This window comes from Gavia stellata, chromosome 3 (genome assembly GCF_030936135.1).
Source record: "Gavia stellata isolate bGavSte3 chromosome 3, bGavSte3.hap2, whole genome shotgun sequence".
NCBI classification, from domain to species: Eukaryota; Metazoa; Chordata; class Aves; order Gaviiformes; family Gaviidae; genus Gavia; species Gavia stellata.
In genome coordinates this window covers 42,003,423-42,025,975 of record NC_082596.1, presented here as the reverse complement: position 1 = coordinate 42,025,975, position 22,553 = coordinate 42,003,423, and the positions used below count along the sequence as shown (strand labels likewise).

General features: G+C 39.2%; 1 protein-coding gene across 2 annotated transcripts in view; it reads right to left on the bottom strand.

Annotated features, from left to right (window-relative positions):
* NSMAF (neutral sphingomyelinase activation associated factor) overlaps positions 1 to 20,407 on the bottom strand; it is a 41,078-nt gene extending 20,671 nt beyond the window's left edge. For both annotated transcript variants that reach the window (XM_059836089.1, XM_059836090.1), the window contains exons 1-11: positions 20,335 to 20,407; positions 9,306 to 9,395; positions 9,130 to 9,208; positions 8,970 to 9,037; positions 8,844 to 8,880; positions 5,625 to 5,675; positions 3,125 to 3,196; positions 2,689 to 2,736; positions 2,485 to 2,537; positions 1,836 to 1,965; positions 804 to 875 (exon numbers count right to left, since the gene is read on the bottom strand). In XM_059836089.1, coding sequence (XP_059692072.1) covers positions 804 to 875; positions 1,836 to 1,965; positions 2,485 to 2,537; positions 2,689 to 2,736; positions 3,125 to 3,196; positions 5,625 to 5,675; positions 8,844 to 8,880; positions 8,970 to 9,037; positions 9,130 to 9,208; positions 9,306 to 9,395; positions 20,335 to 20,387 — 753 coding nt within the window. In that variant the 5' untranslated portion in view covers positions 20,388 to 20,407. The remainder of the gene's footprint in view (positions 1 to 803; positions 876 to 1,835; positions 1,966 to 2,484; positions 2,538 to 2,688; positions 2,737 to 3,124; positions 3,197 to 5,624; positions 5,676 to 8,843; positions 8,881 to 8,969; positions 9,038 to 9,129; positions 9,209 to 9,305; positions 9,396 to 20,334) is intronic.
* Between the last annotated feature and the right edge of the window lie 2,146 nt (positions 20,408 to 22,553).

The following is a 22,553-nucleotide window of genomic DNA, read 5'->3' as shown; positions in this document are numbered from 1 at the left end:
CTGACAAGCTGTAATATTCATGTTTTTTAACAGAATATCCCAGTTACTAATATCTAAAACTTAAGACTCTAAACTGTGTACAGTTTTGCCCACAAAGTCTAATATTTTGATCTTTCGTATTTCCAATCATAAAAGCATTCAGTTTACACCTAGCTGAGCAAATAGCTTTATAGCTGTCTATAGATTGGCTCTGTCTGGATTGATTAAGCACAAGTAATACACTTTTTTGTCCTAAGTGAATGAAGTGAGGCAAAGAGTTAAATGTCTATTTAGTTTAAATGTGTTTTGAGACAAAAATTTTGTTCAAGACTGAAATTTCTGTGCAAACACTGAAAGCATACAACTGAGATTCCACTGCAGCACTCTCTCATCCCCCAGTCATGTACAGTGGGACTCATCTCTCCACATTAGTCTCAATCTGAACCAGTGATCAAGCTCCCTCCATGAATCAATCCAGAGAGAAAATATACCATGAGAGAGCAATTCATTCTATCCCAAGATAGGCGTTTGAGATAAATGGAATGAATTGCTCCCTGGAGGTACTCCCTTCCTCTACATGGACTGCTTATGAAAGAAAATTTTCACCCTTAACAGAGTTCACTCTTCTTGTTTTCATCTTTTTGACAACACAGGGAACTAAAACACTTAAAAACCTGAAAGGATTTTTGAGTGCTGTTCACTACTTAATCCAGAGTTTTTAAAAACACGTAGCTTTTACCTAATGATGCACTCAGTTTCAGCTGGTCAGTTTAAGAAACGATACATACAGCAAGACATTAAAAAAAATATATACTTGAGCTTACCAGTGGCATTAGGCCATGTCTTCTTTTATAGATGCGACGCACATTTTGCAGCGTTATTCGTACTACTGGTTTCTGCGGGGGGCGAGGGAGGGGGAAGAAAAGATGAAGACGCTCTGGAAGGTATATGTTCTTCTACATTTACCTCTCCAGTAAATCTGAAATTTCTCTTGACTAGAGATACTAGCAATATGTAAACAATACTCATGCATGTCATTTTAGCAGTGGAACAGAGAGGCTAAGCAGTTATGTTAAAAAGAGGAAGCTTGTCTTTGCTGTTGGTTCTTGTCTGAGTAGCAAAGCAGTTTAAGAATAAATAAAGAATAGTGTATTATCACCCGAGTCTGTCGCCAGTTATAATAATCATGCAAGAGAGGAGCAGAACACAAGAAACTATATTAAAAATAAGGAAGCCATTGGGCTGCTGGGCAAACTGTTTGCCAGTGGTGCCACCTCGTTGACGCAAATAGAATGGCATGTTGTCATCTTCAGCTGTGAAACACATTTTCCACGTCTGGACATACTTTTAGCATATTAGTTGCCTGCTAAGACTATCACTGCTATTTTTGTGACAAAGTTCCAAAGCAGTAATCTGTCTGCATGCACTCAGTTTTCCTCTAGAGAAAGAAACGATCAGTCTAATAGAAAACCTAGCTAAGATCTTCCAATATAAAGTAAACGTATATAAAGCTCTCACTAGGTAGGAACAGCATCAGAGTAAGATTAAGAAATTTATCTTACAAAAAGTGATCTTTATTGGTAGAGAATGAGCAAAGGACATTTTGTGCTTTGTCAGTAGGAGGTCAACTTTAAGCAAGTTAGCACAGAATAAAGCCTCATAAGTAGAGATACACTGAATTCAAGGGAGCGGCACAGATCAGAGGAAAACTAAGAAGCTTCTGATTGTAACCAAAAACAGAGTCTTCTTAGATGTACTCCATGTGCATTTAAGAGGAATAATACAGAAAGTGAAAACTGTCCACTAGAGGGGCAGCGTGCTCACATCGTATGCAAGACCATCTATGAGGCACTTACAGGATATCCATTAAGAGGCTGGAAGTACAAGTTAGCATCAGTAACACACACATGCCCTGGATTAGTCACCAGTGGTGTCACCATTTCTGCTTTACATTCCATATGCAGGGTTTCAGAAATGCTTTGAAATCTACAAGTGAAGAGAGGGAGTAAGTTTACCTCCAGTTCTTACTTAGGTAGAGCTACCCTTAAATTCTTTAGAAAGGTTTTAGGTTAGCTTGTAACCTTGGGACATTGGACTGGGGACTTCAAGAAGCCTATTTTAGGCATGAGGAAAGTTCTTTGTTGAGACCTCTACTTTAACTGGCACTCCAGAAAGGAAAGTTGCTACGTTCTGCACCAGTCTCAAAGCAGTAAGCCAGTTGACTTTTCTATAACAGAGCTTTATTTGGCATATACTGATGCCCTATTTGCAACAAATTCACAGATAAACAGAACAGTCTGGAGAGATAAAAAAGTAACACATTCATCTTCACAACATGGAATTTACCATTCTCCATTCCAGATGGTTCAGAATGCAAAGAAGATAACTCTCTGAATTAGAGAACTTATGCTGCCCCAAACAAGCACCGATTAAGTACTGATGCAGTAGACTAATCAACCAACAAGCTGAAAATAATTTCCCAGTAGAAAGTGATTAGAAAGATACCTGTTTTTATCAAATGAAGTTCTAGCCAAGCGCGATTGCAATATTGCAGTTATCTAATGTGGAGGGAAAAAAAGTTAATATGGTCTATGATTCAAATGCAATTAGAATTTCATTATTAAACAGTGATATCAGAATTTCATTATTAAACAGTGATATCAGAATTTCATTATTAAACAGTGATATCAGAAATAATCAGATACTTACCATGGCAGCTTGATCTCCCATCTTATCTAGACAAGAAGCCCTGTAAAGCTAAAGAACAATGAGCTTTAAGTGAAATAGCACAGAGATCCCACACACAGCTCAGAAGTCAATAGAAACTGGGGGGGCTGTAGCATTCTTGGTGACAGAGTACTGAAAGAGCTATTATTATTTCTTTTTAAAGTAGGACATGCTTGTTCACTCCGACTGTCACGTTATTACTTTGTCCGTATACTACTGCCCTGCACAGTAAAAGCTAATATGGGTTACGACAGCTTACGACAGCTGTCAGAAGTAGATGCTGTGTTCAACTGCTACATTTTAAAAAAAGATACTCCAAGAATTTCACCTTGAAAATTAAATATTTGAAGAAAGCTCTCCATTAAATATCAAAAAGATGTTGTGATGAAGTGTGTAGTGATATCAAATAACTACATACCTGATGTAGAGTTTGCACAACATCTCCTAGTTTCCCAGCAACATCCAGTTGGAATAAGTGTTCTGTTCTACCCTAAAACCAAAAGTACATTTACTACAAGTGAGTTTAAAATAAAGCTCAGTGAAAAAAAAAAAAGGTAAAAATGAAATCAAAATACTCTAAAACCTGGTCAAAGTATGCTACCAAAGGTTGCAGTATACCTGAAACATTCCAAAGGCAGATGTTAAACCTGATTATTTTTTTCTTTACAAATATATCTTCCCTTTGTGGGGGAAGCTCTTTGTGCAGTATTTAGTCCATTATTTAATACAATGCAACATAACAGCTTTGAAGTGAATACATTAATATAGTGTAAACATCAGTAAATGTAGAACTATTACCTGTTCTGTCTATTTTAATATCAGGTAAACACATGTAAATATAGAAGTAGTAAATGACATGTTACATTTAAACAGCTACTGTGTATCTTTTAGACAAAAGATACCAGCCCATCAAATCTCTAAAGACTAGGCTATAAAAGTTCTCATTCTCCTCTACATAAACAGTTTTGAGCTGAAAAGATCCCAAATCCAATCACAACCTGGTTTGACTAGTCATTTATAAATGACTAGTGACTATTTATAGTCACTAACGCATCACCCAGCATATGTGGCATACTCATTTTTTCATCTACAAAGTTTTCCCAGCTTTCTTAAGTGTCGTTTCATAGTACATATTTCTGGTTTTGACTTAAGTATATTAAAAGTATGTGCATGGATCAACTGATAGTAACTCTTACACATAACTCATATTCAGCAAAGGTAGTGGGATCCCTTGATGACCCGTCAATATAGTATAAAACTGTATGAACACATTTCTGTAGAGTTTTATAATTTCTCAGGCTAAACTTTAAAAAAAAAAAAAGGCAATCAGTGAGACTAGATCAAGACATTGATCAGTGGATACAACTGGAATAATTTAAAACTGAAGGAAAGAAGACAGGAAATCTAGGTGACCTTCAGTGTAATGCATGTGATCTGAGCTGAACTGACAGCAATTCAAGAGGAAAGCATGCTTCAGGAAGCAAATGGAGCTGGAATAAAGGGAGACAAGAAATTCAGCAGCAATTTAGATAAAAGCCTTGTAACATTTCACCCAGAGCACCATTTTCCTTCAACAGGGAAAGCACGGCTCTCAGAAATCCTAGTGGATGGTGTACCAAGGATTGCTTACAGCCAACAATGTAAAAGCTTTTGTGAGTGGTTGTCTCTGTAGCTCTCAAGCCATATGCAAAGACAATACCTCAGTATTTTGTAACTGATCTGAAACAATCAACGAAAGACATCGAAGATAAAATGTACTACCAAATTTCAGCACTCAGTGACACATCTGGAACTGGCCGTGATTCAAGTAGATGTTCAGCAACAACAGAAAAGATTCTGTAATTATTGAAGGCAAACTAGATTTCTTGTTTTAATATGCAGAAACATAGTTGCACTTTTGTGAAGTAAGTTGGAATGGTTAACTGTCAGGAATGTTTTGGATACGAATGAATCTTGACTTAAGAGAAAAACAGTGAAAAGCCTTCCAAACAGCCCTTTTGATTCTTTTCTTTTTCACTGTGTTGGCAATGTGATAAGATATTTGTATGATACTTAATAAATCTTGCACATGGAGACAAAACAGAAAATAGGACTAGAAGAGAAAGAAGGTTCAACACATGAAGAATTAATGGCATAGAGCAAACAAACAAAAAAATCCTAGTTTAGAGACAGATCTAATCACAAAACCAACCCAAAGCAGTTTTTGAGAGAACAGACATCATCTCTTGCCTCTCTGCTGTTCATTACAGTAATGCAAAATCTATGGACTCCATAATTCTTGAAATTTCTCACTTGAACAAATATGTTGAGAAATATAATTCTGTCTGTTTTAATTCTTGGACAAATATGGTGTTTAATGACTCTGCATTTTCATTTTGTGTTTCTCTCTTAACCCATCTTGCATTCTGGGTGAAAAACCCTTACTTCTATTCCTTGAAGCCTCCAGGCTCAGAATCAGAGCAGACCCACCCCATCAGCAGAAAGCAACGAGAAGTAAGCTCTGATTTCTGCTGTGAGCAGCCTTATCTGCCATTTCTTTCAACTGTGAAGCACTCAGCTGGGAAATGTCAATTAGCAATCTCTCATCTCAGGTGTGAGCAGAACTGAGGAGAAGCCAGCCAGGATGCAGTGTCCACTGAATACTAGCAGCCAGCTGACAGCTCTGACTGTTGCGCCCACAGAGCTGCACATCAAGGTAAATAGCAAGTGTCAAGTCTGCAGTATGTTCTCCAAGAAATATCACAAACCCGTTATGGAAGAATTCAGACACTTGTTTTATCAATATGCACAATTACTTTTCTTTCTAAGCTTTATTGTCATATTCCTCAAATGATAATTATCTTACTCTTTCAGAAATGAGAACATAAATCCTTGCAAAACATTAGTTTGCTAAGAAAAGCAAAAAAGTATATACTTACTCTTACTGTTTTATAGGGTGCAATAATGTTTCTTTCCTTAATGAGAAAAACCTGAAAGAGTAAGAGATGTCACAGTTTCAGTCCTTAAAAAAATAATAAAATAAATCAGAAATACTGATAAAGACAAAGCTAAGAACACTGTTTAAGTGAGCAAAACACTGGGTTGCAGTATCTTGCTTTAGCTACCCCAGATAAACTGCAGAAAAACAATGACCTTTTATAGCAGTTAAGTGCAAGAGGGGCAAGTGTCCAATTTAGTTCAAAGGCTTACATACTTCTGTAGTTTATTAGTGGGTTTTTATTCTAATCATATGACATTCAAGGAGTTGCAAGATTAAAGCCATCGGTCTAACTCCACTCAATAAGAGGATCCTCCTCTTTTCTTCCGGCAGCTCATGCCCTTAGGATTCTGACCCGATGCAAACTACCCCACAGGGGTAACTCACAACATAAACTACTGTGTAAACCTTCTCAAATAAACCCCCTTCTTCCAGTGCCAAACATTGTTTCCAGTTCCAACCGCCATGAACACCAGTTTTCCCTTCTCATCCAACAGCATGTTTTTGAACAGTTTTGTTTCTCTGATGCTATTCTTGCATCTGAGAGGATCTTCCCTCCTCAAAACCCACATGAAACCACCCTCCTTCTTCAGAACATTCTCTCAACTCCTATAGAAAGACTTGACTGCTAGCACATTGATTTGTCGATTTTGCCTTACTATCTGCTGTATGAAAGAAGACAAGCCAGAAATAAGTCATGGTTTTGCTCTGTTTGTAGGGAAGGCTCAAACTTGCTAAATCTCAGGCCTGAGTGTAAGACTCAGGATTGGTTCTGAACTGCACAAAACACGGTGGACTGCACTACCAACTGTCTTCTCCTCCATGGCCCAAGAGACTTGTCCAATCAAAGGGCCTTTTCCAGTGCCTCGGTTTGCTTCCTACAGCTAGCACCAAGCCTGCAGCTCTACACTCCAAGGCATTGTGGCAGCAGCCTCAAACCAACAGCAAATATTAAACTTTCAAAAGAACAGATGCTGTACCATTCTCTAGCCAGAAACCTGCTGGCTGGCATGTGCAGCCCTCCCACGTCCCACCAGCTGACAACAGAGCCAACCTTCACCACACGACCACTCACAGCACCGTCCAGCCAGAAGCAAGTGAGCAGTATGCTTAGAAGCCTACAAGCTCAGCGTGCCTCTCTAAGTGCTCCACTAAAAAATAACGGCAATTAGTGTCTTTCTTCTGACATCAGCCTGTCCAGACCTGAATCAGGCCAAAGGAGAGTAAGAACCAGACTAAGAGACACCTTTACACTCAGATTGCTGTTCTGCAGGATGATTAAACATTTTTCTACACTGAAAGCCCCAAATTACATGAAAAAGTAGACAATACAAATAAAAAATACATGGAAGCAGAGCAAAAACTTTAGCATACTGTATTCATTTCTATTTTGGAGAATATTTCCCCAATTTTATCTTGAGGAAAAAAATACTGAAATAATCTCCAATTATTATTTCCATTTGCTGTATTTTACAGTCATTAGTTTCTAAGTTGCCTGTTACTGCAACGTTAATAATTCATTAACCAGTAATTAATATATGAATTAATAATTAGCGATAAGAGCAATACAGATTACTTTTTAGTAGAAATAATTAACATCCACTGGATTAAGATCACATTAATAACAAATTACTTTATTGATAATGAGTTCTAGATCAGGAACAGAGCTGTCCTATCCAATGTGCATGTAATTAATGACAATTAACGAATAATGAACTCTCAATTGATAATAAATAATTATAATAGCAAATAACAGTGATTATAAGTAAAAATAATAAATCAATCATAATTAATACATGATAATTAATTAATCAGATAACAAGACAAGCAAAGCTTCTTCTCCAGCTATGCATTAACAATATTCTTCGGAGCCTGAAGAAAAGGCAAACATGTTTAAGATGTTCCAATTATTCGCTACATGCAGTTTCCTACAAGGCAGAAATTCTACTTCGAAAAAATATTTATCATTAGATCATGATTTGTCAAAAGTACAACTAGTGAGTACTTCACACTCAAAAGTCCCTATGCCTTTTATACAACATACCAGCACGTATCGTGCCACCAAACTATTTCAGAACGTTTCCCCAGAGACAGAAGGATGACTGGCAAGTTACACATGGGGGGGCGGCAGGGGAGTGGGGGCTGCTAACCACACTTAACCATTTTAAAAGTTAATTCTCCTTTCCTATGATATGTTTTTACAACCATTTGTTCTTCAGAACATATACTAATGATGTATGGTGGAACAATTGCATGGAACTCTTAGAAACACCTTTTTTAAAAACACTGAATACACAAAGAAAACTGCCAACACAAGAAACCTTGACTACACAATACTCTTCACAGAAGCAGTTTCAAGATGAAATTAAATATACTGCTTACTTTAACACATTCCACAAACTTCTCCACAATAGACAATATTAAATGCTTGAGTTCATTTTTGAATGCAGCAGTACTTAACTGAGCAAGGCTACCAATTTTAAGTATTGTTAAAGACAGATTTTACAAAGTCGCTAGAATGTTTAAAAGGGTATTTCCCACCTCATCTCTGTTCTTTCCTGAAATGAAAACACAAACATTTTTTGGAAACTTTTACAGCTTTGGAACACTTATCAGCTGCAATTTATCAAAGCTTGAAGTATATTCCCTTGGTTAACATTAAGTACCAACACATCCAAATTAATCACAACTCATGACTGAAACTTGAACCCGTATTTTAGAACAACTACTGAAAATTATTTGGTGGACATACAGCGGAGTCCAATGTTTTCACAAAGCTGAACTGCAAGGTCAAGATGGCTTTGCCATTACCACTACACGCTGCAGAAAGTAAGAGAAAGCAATATAGCAAGATCAAAAAAAAATTATTAATAATCAGTTTAATTTCAGTCTATTCTCCTTTTTCATTCAATTCTAAAATTGTCCTAAGCTCCATTATAAAATGCACAGTGCAAGAAGTTCACTTTATCAAATTAATTTCTTAATGAAGTCATTAACAGTTTGAAACTTCCAGCATCAACAGCTTCATATTAATACTTAGTTTTTGACATTAATTAGTTTTGTTTCCAGTTAACCCACCCCCCTAAGACTCCAGCTCCGAGGAAGACACCATTAAAGAATGTAACCTCACTCATTTATACATCAAGAATGCAGGTCTTACCTGATTACATACAACAGAAATCCCTCCAGATGTATCCCTAAAATGTAAATAAGATATTTGAATAGATGGGCGTTTCAGCTTTAAAAAGAGTTAAATACATATATACAGTAACTCAAATTCACATACCGTGTGAAAGGATTATTTGCTTCATTGTCTTCTGGGGCTTTTATGCTAATGCAATCTCTCAGTGGTATCTGTAGCAAGTTATAAAAATACATACTTCTTCTTAAAAGCTTTTTAAAGAGAATCTTAAGTTACCAAGAATTTGTAAGGTTGCACCGCTTACCTTGATAATGGGTTGGATATTGTCATCAGGTTCAAAAATTATTGACTTTGAACAGATTTTTAGAGAGCCTCTGAATTTTCTAAAAGGAACAATAAAAAAGAAATTAGTTGTGTATGTGTTAGAGATACATGATATTAGAACAACTCCAGTAAATTAATGTATGTAAAGTTTTGTACCTTTCATCTCTGCAACCTTTATTTGTAACATGATTAGCTGTGTGCTGTTCAAAGTAATATTCTTCCAGGTTAAGAAGCAGCAGTGAAAACCTACAAATAAATAAAAATTTTTATTCAAAAAGAAAACGCCATAAAAGTTAGTATTCTCAATAAAATATATCAAGTGTTTGGGAAGTCTTCACGGATTTCTGTGCCGTGCTCCACACGCCAAGAATGAATTAATTTAAATTAACTTTTTAAAAGAACAAACCCATATGGAAAATTTGTGTACACATGAAGAAGATCGATTGATGCTCTTCCAACATATATAAGATTAGATGTTTGATTTTGTTCATACGTCTCAGGTGGGAACTATCCTAACATAGCCAGCCTTTCCCTCCAGTAACCATTAGTTTAGCCCTGATCAGTGTATGCCAGTCAAAATATGCAATGACACAAAAGGAAGGGCAGGAACTAATCGCTTGGAATGGAGGAGATTAGATCTTTCTGAAGCAATGCCAAATTACGTTGGTTTGAAGTGTTAAGTGAAAACATGGCAGTGGTTTTTACAACACATCTGAGTCAATGGACACCCTCTGAGGAAGCACTGCCACCTTCTCCAGCCACATTTCTGCACTTCCTCTGTACCACTGCCAGTGCCTGTTCAACCCCACAGGAAGCCTGTTTACGGACTAATACAACAGACAGCAAACCTCAACAACAACAATAAAAAAAAAAAAATGAAGTCTTCTAAAGTATTTAATTGCAGGAGCATAGTAATGCCAGTGCTGGTACAAGGTAAATGCAAATAGGCTAGGTTAGCTATAACATGAATGCATTCTCTAACGACTTAACTTAAAATACTGCTGCAAGTGATTAAAACTCACCAACTTTACTAACAGGGTGAACACACGGTCATCTATGCGTTTCAGCTGTGGGGAATGCCAGTGGGTATTGGCACATCAGGAGGAGCAGAAACGTTTTATCACTTCAGTTGGAAGTACAACAGCTTGTTTGTGTGCAGCACTGGCCTGATCTGTAGAAGTACTTAGTATTTATTCACATCCACGCTTTGAGCTTTTTGTACTGTGTATGTGATGTGCTTCACGAGAAATGCCCATGACAATGCTAATAAACGCCAAGTGTCCCCAGAGCAGTATTCAAATAGCAGTAAACATGTCAAGAGTTCACAAAACAAACTGAATGTACTGAATAGCCTGCTCGTTAAGAAAGCATATTTCACCATAGAAAAAACAGCGTTATTGGAAGATACATCTTGTTCACATAGTATTTGTGTTGTGTCTGTTATATTAAACAGAACATAACAATAAAGGTTTACTGTAACTACAAGTAATAGTGGGTCTATACTCAAAACTGCTTGTGTGTCCAAGACACTTTGTCGTAATGCACTACTGCTTTTTCAAAACGGCATTATCTTTACCTCTCTCTTGAAAACCAAGTATTTTATGATGCCGTTAAGAAACAACTGATGTCAAAATGTTAGAAAACATATGAGTTAGAACAGTATATGCCATTCAAAACTCCCTAAGAAAATTCAACACAAATCTCAAAAAGTCTCTTCAGCCTCTACCCCAGTTGCTGTTATAGGGTTCTTGAATATCTCTAGTTTCCAATGGGGTTTTAGGGGCTTTGTATCCTTTCTCAGAAGACATAACTTCAGTTGCCTTCTGTTTCTCATAGAAGTCTGTTCTTCAAACTTACTGTCACCTATGAAAGCAAGTCCTATCAACAGGTCTAAACTGAACTTCCAATTTTATGAGGCCTTGGTGCCTTTGAAGGAGCCAAACCATTCTTTTCATATTTATTTTGATCAGTTACATTCAGGAAGCTAAAATAGAAGGTCTAGCTCTGCATTTTGAGGAAAAAACCTTCACTAGGAACAGCCTACGAGCTAAGAGGGAAGAGGAGTATGAAACCATAGCAGCTTCCACACAGTTACCATTAAACCCCATTTTTCAACACATCATCCATTTGAAATCATCTGGGACAAACTTAAGTTTTCTGGGATTTTGCAAACTCAGATCTAGCAAGTGCGATCACATTTTGTTTGAAAGCTTTTTTAATAAAGCTACATTACGATATATAAAGAGCAATTCACCATCAGAATGTTTTTCTTTCTAGTATATATAAGAACACACATTGATCTCATTATCCACAAGCCAAATTATTTTAAAAAAAAGTTAAGAACAAAGGTCATATCCAGATTTGTTTGAAGAAAAAAAAAAATCATCTTCTACTCTCTTTCATCAGGGAACAGAAACTATTGACATAGGAAACAATGAGCTTCACAGCAATGATGTTCATGGTCCCACAATTTTTCTTCCAAGAAAACTGGTAACACCTGGTCAAAAGAACTCATTTCGGAAACTCTTCATTCTTGGGCTCCTTCCTTTGTCTCCACCTATTCTTTTCACAAACTCCCCATGTTTTTATACTCTTTCCAAATTCACCTGTTGGCAGCACTGGTAATTACTAGACTTTCCTTATAAGTTTTTGGTAAATGCAGGAATCCCTCATATATTCAAGATAAGCCATGTTTTTACATCAAAATATTTGCTCTGTTATTCACAGTAACTATAACATGCTTACATAAGCCAAAATACACAAACCAAGAGAGTTCTCTTTCAAATTTTTCAGGATAACCATCCCCCAGAAACTGTGGTATCTTTGTACTCAACACCTTAAGCATCAATTCACCTTCCCAAAATCAGAGGCTGTGGGCTATTGGGAAGGATTTGAGGTACACTTTCCCTGGCACCATCCTCACTCCTGCTGAATCAGATCATTTCATGAAAAAAATAATGCACAAGGTATGCACAAAAACTCAAGAGAAACTCTTCATATAGGCTAACTGGGTACTGTGGGAAATGGTAGGTTTCTTCATTTTTAAATACAATATTTACTAGCAACATCCAGTTCACCCTTTTGCTATTAGTCTCTCTGTGTCTCTTCCTCATGACTACTCACTATCCAGTTCCACAGAGACAGCATTGCTGCAGAGCTCCTTGCTGGAGACCAGCGACCTCCTGTGCCGTAACCTCATGCTCACTTTCTGATCTCAGATTTGCTGTCTTGAAAAAGGATTGTATTGACGGAAGCTGTTAAAGCATTTTTCTCCAAACATTGTACGTCATATACATGTACATTGGCCATCATGTATGGCCAAGCGCATTTTCCACATTTTATCTTTCCCCCCACACTCTCCACAAAGTCTTCCAGCCGGTTCTGCAGTCTCTTCCAAGCATTTCTGTGCTTGTTGCTACTCTCCTACTTGCAAGTCTACTTACTCTAACCGCATTTTCCTATATTTTCAGGCATCTGTGAGTCACTTCTGCAGGCAGACAGAGCCAGACATTAAATCTCCACAAATACAATCACTAATCTCTACTCTTCTCAAGCACCCGTTGCAACTGGGATGAACTTACAGCCCGTCCAAAGATTCTGTCACAAAAACTGTACCTTTCAAAATTCCACCTTTCGTGGCCATAAAGTATCCCTCAAACCACATGACTTCACTGTCTGCTTCTTCACCAGGACGAAAGAACGTATGATTAAAGACATGATTAGCTAAGGAGAAATACTGCTGTTCTTCTTCCTGGAGTCCAACTGCTTGTGTACACATATGAAGTCTATCTTTAACTCTTTTTCATGATACTGCCAGTGTGTTCCAGCTCCCTGGAGCTTTTCACATTTCCTCTTCTTCTGTTGTTCTCTTTCAATTGCTCTTGACCATAGTCCCTCTTACCTTCATTTCTACAAATACGTTTTCAAGTTCTAGTTACGATACTGTAAGTTGAACCAAGGTTTTCAGACTTGCACTTTAACCACTGGCAAACGAATCTAGACCATTTCAAGTTACTGCTAATTATGAACTTTGGAGATTACGAAGCATAATCTCTGGAATAACCTTCTGGAATATCTCAACTCATCTCAGTCCTTACAGCTTAAGTATTAAAATTTCATTTGTCTGTGTTAATGATCCATAGGGTTGTCAAAAAAAGGAAAAGTCAAGTTTCATCAGATGTTACTAGAGTACAGTCAGAGCTTTTTATCTTCACAGAACAGGCTTCTTCCATGTAAATAAGTAGAGCCACTGATAGTTACTGTATCAACAGGGTCCCTTTTGAGAGCCATCACTGCACAGGATGATACCTCAGGCTTACCAGGAGGTTTAACAAGTATGTACAGATAGCAAGGGAACAGATCAGTCTCAGGTATGTTGCATGGAGTAGGTAAACACAGTGTTGTGAAGGCCTGAAAAAATAGGAAATCAGTCACAATAGCTATACAATTAAAGCAATGGGGATCTTCAACACGCAACTAAGCAGTTGGACTTTAGGCTGATTGTCTTCCAAAGAGCTAAAGAAGGTATTCCAAAGATACTGGTGATATCAAGATGACTGACGTACAAAATTTATATACTATCAACTGCTATGTAGTCCTATAACAGGAATTTGTACGCACACTTAGTATAGATCTAAAAGAGTAATTTAATTCTTCTGCACATGACAGGAGGAAAAAGAAAAACCAAAAAAAACAACAAATAACAGCAGGAAGAGAATTCATGATACCCTGTATAAAAAAAACTTATTAAATCTGTAACAGTTGAGAACTGTATTTTGGTCTTCTGCCACTAAGCAGCTGTACTGTTCCCTGTGCTGAGTAATTAACAGCACACGCTGTAAGCCTATGACTTACCACACTGCCCTGGAAGAACAGCCTGGATCACAAAGCCAATGTCAAGTCAAGTAAGACTAAGCAAGTCTGTTCCCAGTCTACCCTCCCTTGCCTTCAAGTCTGACCCCAAGACATAAAAAACCCTCAACCTCAGCAATTAGTCAGGCAAACTCTTCTTCCAGTGAGAAGGATTGGACAACCTCAATAATGCAATCGGCTCCCCCCCCAAAAAAATAAAGAAACCTATTAAAAAAAAAATTCCCCCCAAAAGCAAACCATAAGTATTAACTGGGAAATGTACAAAACTACTATCATATCTAAAATGAAAAAGATTTTTTTTTGGTCCTTTTAAATAATCAGTAAGAACTAACCGACAAAAACAGTCTGGTTCTAACACAAACAGTTGTGTTTTTTAATAAATATCAAAGGGATCTTCTACATTTGTCTGCTGCTCTCAAACTTTGTATTCCTATAGTACAGTAATAAATATCAGAAACTATTCTGTTTCAGGCAAACAGAAAAGGATCAAGTTTGAGATATTTTTCTTATCATCAGCAAGTGGTTCATTTTAATCCATTTTCAAAATGTATAACCCAATTGTTATTTGAAACTTCCCATGTGTAAATGTTTTAATCAGTGTTTATTAAAAATCTACTTAGAGAAGGGTAATGCTGTATCTGCTCTTGGAAAGCAACTCAAGTATCTGTTGACACAAAATCCTTTGAAATCAAGCAATAAAACGCACACCTTAAAGTGTATTACAGGATATTTTTATGCTGGCTTCCTAATAAAGACATATTTCACAGGTTTATGTTCACAAATTTTGTGGTGACCATGCTATTTAATGGCTCACAACAGACTGATGAAGTTAGTAAGCCACAATCATGTCTTCAGGGATCATTTACCATTTTCTCTTGTGCACTGAACTTGACATACTAGACTATTTAAAAAAAAAAACCCAATATATTATTTTGAAAATTACAAAGAGAGACAAATCAGACAAGATTTTCAAAGAAAGCTCAAACCCCGTGAAAGTACCTATAAGGGGTGAGAGTTTGAAAGGTTCAATGCCTTATATTATAGCTTAACAGTCTGGTCTTTATCCTTGAAGTCTCGCCAATAGCAAACAAGCTTTCAGAAAACTTCCAAGAAGATGATATTTTCTTAACACATGTGATCATTTGAAAATTGGAACTTAAGGGAAAAAAAAAAGTTTCACTGGTCCAACCTAGTCCACTAACTAGTAATGCCTCAAAAACTACTTACAGCTGTGGAGACCATCCACTTCTGACTGAAAAAAACATCACATTAGCAGATAGATCAGAATGCAACCTTCTGTTCAGAGCTGTGGAGTTTCGCCAGGACAGTTCTGCACAGATACAGTAACCTGAATCAGTCCTTGGAAGGGAACATGAAGTACCAGAGACAGTACAATGTGAAAGGGTCAGGGGCAAGAACAAGGTGGCCAGGAACAGGACCTTACTGTTTGGAAGGCAGCAAGCCTGTGCAGCAGGTCTGCTGTCAGAGACAGAATCACAGAATCACACAGAATCACACAGGTTGGAAAAGACCTGTAAGATCATCAAGTCCAACCATCAAAGAGGCAGTTTCACTTTCCAGGATGAAATTAATTGGTAGCCATCATTGCCACCTGGGCAAAGCTTTGAGCTTTAGAGTGGGTGGAAGGGCACTTAAGCTGTTACATCTCATGTTTAATGCAAACCCTGTATTCAAAATTAACAGCAGAAGCAGCTTGGAGTGGGGAGGCAGGGGGTGGGGAAGAACATGCTGGGTAAGGGAACATCTATTATAACAACGCACACAACTGGACAAAAAACAACTTTAAAAGAACATACAGAGTTTCCCAGGTCTGAAACGGAAGGAAGATTGTTCAGTCGCAGTTGTGTCTGTCTGTCTGTCTGGGGGTGTACATTGGGGGGGGCAGAAGGGGAGGCAGTGGATAATCAGTATAATATAGTCACACACACCTCCACAACTCCCCAGATAACTTTAATGAAGGCTCTAACAACTTTTGTGTTAGAACATCTTCAATTCCCACCCCATCTTAGACGAATACAGAACCTGGTGGAGTTAGAGTTAATCTTTTAATAGCACATGATGGAGCTGTTTGAGCTTAAAAGGTAAGCACCTACACTTAAGGGGAGAGGTAAATTAAAGCATGCTAATATAATTTTGCTTGAAGACTTATTTCAAATTCCTGTCTTCGTATTGTCCCAGAAAAATTATATTAAGGATATCTGAAAAATTCATATGGAAGTGACGTGGAAGGTAGTTTCTTGTGAAGGGAATCAGTATTGGTTTGAGAAGCAGCTTCAGCGGGAGAACAAAAAATTAAGAAAAAAGGCAAGCACCTTGCCAAGAAAAACAGAACTTAACGTACAGCAGCAAAAAGATAGCGGTGACACAGGTAAGGCTGGTAAATGAACAGCGCAGTGAAGAACTCTGGTTGCTCTCTTCTAAACACAAAGTTGAAAGTGTCTTGTTTATTTTTGCCTTTTTCAAAAAGCTCCCATGTAATTGCCACTCAGAAAAGGGCTGAGGAATATGAGTCAAGAACACACCCAAGACGCATAGAAAACTAGACATGACACTAAGTAGCAGGAAAACACTTGCAAAACTTCACCTCGTATGATGTCACCTCCTACACACAAGATTTGGGAACCCAAATGGCACCCAAACATTCCTAGCATTCTTCAGAATACGCAGCAAAGAAGCAAATCACACTTTACAAACTACAACCTGGTGTTTATAAGTCCTGCCAACACGCTACAAAATACCCTCCAAATAAAGAGTGTGTTGTATCAGGCTTAGTCTACTTGAGACTTTTACTGTTACCTTGCTTGATGTGCGTGTCCCTCTATACTTCAGTTTGGAAAGATCTCACCTGAGATCCAACAACAGGGGCGGGGGGGGGGGGGGGGGATGACACACGACACCAAACCCACAAATACCACCCAGACAAGGTACCCCATTGATCCTGCTTTAAATTCTTAATCTGTGATTGAATTCTTACCATTTCCATCACTTCATCATCAGGAAAGCACATGCTGGAAATCTACTTGGACACAAGTGTTTCAAGTGGCTGATCCAACAACCTTGCACAATCCCTTGACCCAATACTGGAAGTACAAACCTGACAATGGAAGGACATTACCAGGGATGAAAAAGCAGGCCAGCCCAATCCAGCAGCAGCCCACAGCTATGTAAAACCAATTCTAAAATCAAATCTCCTCCTAACAAGAGCAAAGTATCTATAGGCCAGCTGTAGGATTAATTTGCTGATGTTTGAATAAAAGCTTTCATTATGTATATTTTGTCCCAACAGAGTAAGATAAAGCTACAGATTTAAAAAAAATAATACCCAAATGCCCAAGCAACCATCACACAAAAGATCCATCCGCAGGACCTACATGCTGCCAGTAGGTTGCTTCGCGTGAGTGATGTTCCCAGCAGAAGAGATGAACCCCTTGAACAGGAAGCTGAGCAGCGTGCAAGACAAACCAGCAGAACTGTTTTATAAAAAGCTTCTGAATCAAGTGTTAGACTTGCCCACATTTGGGCACACAGCCAACAGAACTGGAAATTCAATTTATAAAGAGAGAAGCAACCTGAGCCAAACACCACACCACTTAATTTGAAGTTTTGTGCCTAAAATTGTTTGTAAAATATGATTCCTGTTCATGAGTGCTGAGTGTTTTAGGGATTAAATAAATTGGGTAAGCATGCACACAACACTAATTAAAAAGGGACATAATATCTTAGCTTTCTTTACTCTGAACACCTGGGCGAAGTGAAAAATAAAGATGAACACAGATGAAATAGAGATACAATACAGACGAATTTGAAGAGAAAATTCCTGCCAGAATGAACCCTGCTCAGTAGGGACATGGATTTGTTTAATCAAATGTAAAGTAAAACCCGCTCCTTGTTCTCAGTGTGCACATGCAGGACATTTCAATATTTTCTTGTTTTCTTCTAGAAAACTGCATACAGTCAGAAAAGTAGGTTTATGTAACCAGATATTAAAGCAGTCCAACTAATTAGTTAAGAGGAAATAATTTTTTCAGATCACTTAAAACCAATCTGATCTTCCTTCCCCCCCAAAGCAACTGCGTAAGAAGATTAACGTTTTACCTACTAAGTTTCACAGTACTCTTAACCAGAACTTTTATAGCCTACATTTTTGTAGAAAGCAATGTACAAATAACAACAAAAAACCCAAACAAAGAAAAAACTAAACCACACATGAAATGCAGTTGCCACAAAGTTTCAGAAAGTCCTGGTCATCTCACTAGGAAATAGCTACACCAAGATTACCTAAATCAAGAGAAGCTTTGAAGCAGGAGTTGGGGTCTCTGTAACAATTACCCAGCAAGAAGACAAAAAGAAAAACTCTCAGAGGTTATCCCTTCAATTAAGTGATAAAGAGCCAGGGTTTTTTCTGCTTTAAGGCAGGACTATAATGAAAACAGGAGACAAAATTCAGTATTTCAGAGCCCAAAACCTTCTAAATCACTTAAATGTTTTTAAGATTCCCTAATTTAGAAAAGCACAGGAAGAGAGGGAGGGGAAAAGACCTGATATATTGTACAAAATATACACGAATTTACTTTTATTTTACACAAATATCAATTGTTAGGCAAGGGGAAGAAACAGAGAAATGAGTTTGCAGATATTTAGACAGGAAAAGCTACCAGTGCAAATGAGAACAAGACTCATCTTTCACGAAGAGCTCAAATTACAAACTCAAATAATAAGATCCTAAAATGCTTCCAAATATGAGCAAAGAAAAATATTTCTCATTAGAGACTTTCAATAACTGCAGATCAGTAATGCTGACAGACATTCATCTGTCAGGTTTGTTTTCACGGCTTTATAGAAGAGATTTAGATCCCACTTGGGTTCTTTGGGACAAGCCTGATGAGTTTTGGCCTTTTTCTCAGCTTCTCAAAAAAAAAAAGGAGACTATTTACAATAAATCCTTAACAGAGCTAATATAGTCATTCTTCTAGCTTTTCCTATACTCAAGATCTTTTACTTCAAAATTAAAAATCTTTCTCTTTTCCTCCTATACAAGAAGTTTATTCATTCTCCCTGCAGCCCCTCGTACATAACTGAAACCACAGCAGCCCCCAAAAGCAATAAGGAAAAGATATTCAATAAAGCAAAAAGTGATCCAGAATATGCCTGTACTTTGAAAACGCTTCAAAAGTTGCAGTAGCTTCACAGGCTGAATAGCTATGAATCAGAATTTATATGGACAAAGTGAGCTGAGCTCTTCATCATGTGGTTTTCCCACCAACAATAAACAGTGCTGCGTAACCGGCAGCATCAGGAATTTGCACAGGGCTTGCACCGGACCCTTCAGCTGCCCAGCCCTTGTGCCTGTTGGCTCCCCGGTTCCTGCAGCAGGAGGCAAACGGGGAGGCCTGCTCCCCCCCGAGAAGACACCCGTGTCCTTCCACTGCGTGACCCACGCTGACCTATTGCTCTTATAGAGACTTCCTACATGGCAATATTAAGATTGCAAAGGGTTTTGAAACTTTGTGACAAGCCAGATGCAGATAAGCCACAGAAAAGAAAGCAGGACACTACCTAAAAATAAGAGAGTAAATTCAGGATATACTCAAGCACGTGTGATAAGCCTTTCTTTTATGTTCAGTTAGCCACTGGAACACAAAATAGAGATTATAGTCAGAAAGCAGGAACGGGGAAATTGAATTTAACACTTTAAAGAGCCGTCACAGAGTCTGTAATTTAAGGGCTGACAATACGCTGATTATAGTGTTCAGAAAAAAAAAAACAAACCTCCACCTATAGCGAAGCAGTGCTGTAACTCCATGCCACTAACACAATTGAGAACAAACAAATAAATAAAACTCTACACATGCTATTTTCATGCAGTTTACACACGGCGAGCGGCATTCATATTTTCTACAGCCTTTTCAGCCTTACCTCTCGGGAATCATTAGGCACCTGATTAAAACGGTAACAACAACGAGGGCGAAGCCCAGCACAGCAGCTGGCCTCTGATCCCGGCGCTCCGCCGGGGCCGGCTGCCTCTGCGGAGGCGTCCCGGCCGTCCGCGGCGCTCCGCCGGGCCCTCCGCCTTCCCCCCCCGGGGGCCCCGCCGCCCTCGCCCCGGCGGAGAGGGGTGACCGGTGAAGGGGGGGGGGGGGGGTACGTCCCGGGGCACCGCGGCACTGGGCCCCTCTCGCTGGCGAGGGAGGGGGCGAGGCCGCCTGAGCCCCACGGGAGGCGCCCCCGCTCCCCGCCCCTGCCGCGGAGGCCGAGCGAGGGTGGCCGGGGCCGGCGGAGCAGGGCCGCTCACCTCTCCTTGGAGTACAGCTCCCGCTCCAGCCGCCGCTTGTGGATGAAAGCCATGGAGCCGCCCGGCCTAGGTGGTGCCGCTGCCGCCACAGCAGGCCAGGCCAGGCCGCGCCGCGCCTCAGGGAGGCGGGGAGATCGGGCCGGCCCGCGGCCGCAGGCAGACAGCCGGTCTGGCGGGCCTGGCGGGGGGCGCCCGCCCCGTTTATACTGCCGGAGAGGCGGGGGAAGGTGGCACAAGCAGCCGGGGAAGGGAGCCTGCCGGCACCGAGGGCTCTGCGCCCTCGCCCGAGCTGCGGCGTCTCTGCGGCCCTTCAAGGGCCTCCGGAGCGAGTGGGCCTGAGCTGAGCCGGGGCCGCCGGGCTGCATCTGGGGTGGTCCTCACCACGGGAACGCAGCCGCCCACCCACACGCTTCCCTCCATCCCTTCCTTAAAGCTTCGGCCGTTTAATTTTTACTGTTGCTGGCACGGAGGTGCCACCCGCGTCCACGGCTCACGGCAGCGGGGCTGGGTGTCGAAACGCGGCCCTCGGGGGGCCCGGGCCGACGGTGGGCCCGGCCCCCTCCCGGGAGCGTAATGCCTGGGCCGAAAATTGTCTTCGTGTGTGCACAGAGGGAAGCCCGCACTTCATTACATAGTGAAAGTTTATTTACTTGCATTTAAATAAAAACTGTAAATACAAGCCATTGCAGTGAGATTCCTTCTGCCCATGATGTTTGTGACAGATGCTGCTCCGGCAGGAGGTGAAGTTCTTCTGCCAGGTGTTCAAAACCGAAAAAAACCTCTATGGAACGGGAAGGTAAATAAAATCCCTTAGTTTGTGTAAAACACTGTAGTCCATATAACTGCCATTGCATCTGAACAATTTTAATGTGTTTAGTGACACAGTTCCCTTGTGAGGTAGAAAAATACTGCTATTTGCATTTTTAGAAGTTAAAAAATGGATTCATGGGGGGATGTAATTTTTCACATAGGAATAAAAAGAATTATAGGCTTGTAGGTCTCAGGAGATTGTCTAATCTAATCTAATCTAATCTAATCTAATCTAATCTATGCTCTGAGGCTGAATCAGTTATGTGTTGACCAGTGTTACTCAAGCATTTTCAATTTGTGGACCCATAAACATGGATCTGAGAAGTAGCGTATATACTGAGAAGAGGTTTGCTTTTGCTGATTGTCTTTCAGGGACCTCTTAGGAGTAGTTCATAGTATCTAAGGAGGCAACAGATCACAGTTTGAAAACCAGTGATCTCATCCACAAGAACTAGTTGTCTAATCAATTTATAAAAGCACCTGTTTGAAGCAAATCTTCAACACTTTTATTTAGCTTGTACAAATGTCTAACTGCGTTTATGAATATGTATTTGTCCAATATCCAGCCTGAATTTTCTCTGCTGCATTCCGTGTTGCCATACTCCCAGTGCAAATGAACGTTTGTTATGTTGTTTATGTATGTTTTAAGAAATATGTGTGTATAAATATATAAATGTTTATTTATACAGTTGTGTATATGTGTATATATGTATATCATCTTCTCACATACTAAACAATTTGTTTCACTTTCCTCATAGACTGCACTCATAAATGATTTATTCTTACAGCTTTTCTCTGGCTTCTTTCCAGTATGACTTTTGTCTTTATCTTAAGGTATAAGGCCCCTTCTAGCAGTCCAACTGAGGCATCAACACTAACTAGAGTGTAGTAATTATGTCCCATGTATTACACGAGAGGAACGTCTATAAATACATCCCAGAAATAACTTGCTTTTCTTCTTGTGGCAGAAACTTACTTCTGCTCAGAACCTTTTCTAACATATTGCCACTTAGTTCTCCCCATTTGATTTTGTACTTTGAGTTCTTCGCAGGTGTAATATTTTGCCTTAGCCTTGATGATTTCATCCTGCTAACTTTAGACATTTATCCAAGTTATGAAACTAGCTTTGAAATCTGATTCTGTCTTCTAGCTGCCAGGCTGGTGAAAACCAAGATATTTTAAATATATCTATATTCTGTTGCATCATGCAGATCACTGATGGAAATATTGAATAGAACTGAAATGACAACAGAGCCTTATGCTCTCCAACCTTGATTTTTGCAAGCAGCATGCCATGGTTTCATGAAAACTGTATTTCCTTTGTGTTTTGTTTTAAGAAAACTGTCATGGGACAGTGTCTAAATTTTACTAAACTCAAGATCTATGATACTTGCTGTTTCTCTTTTTCT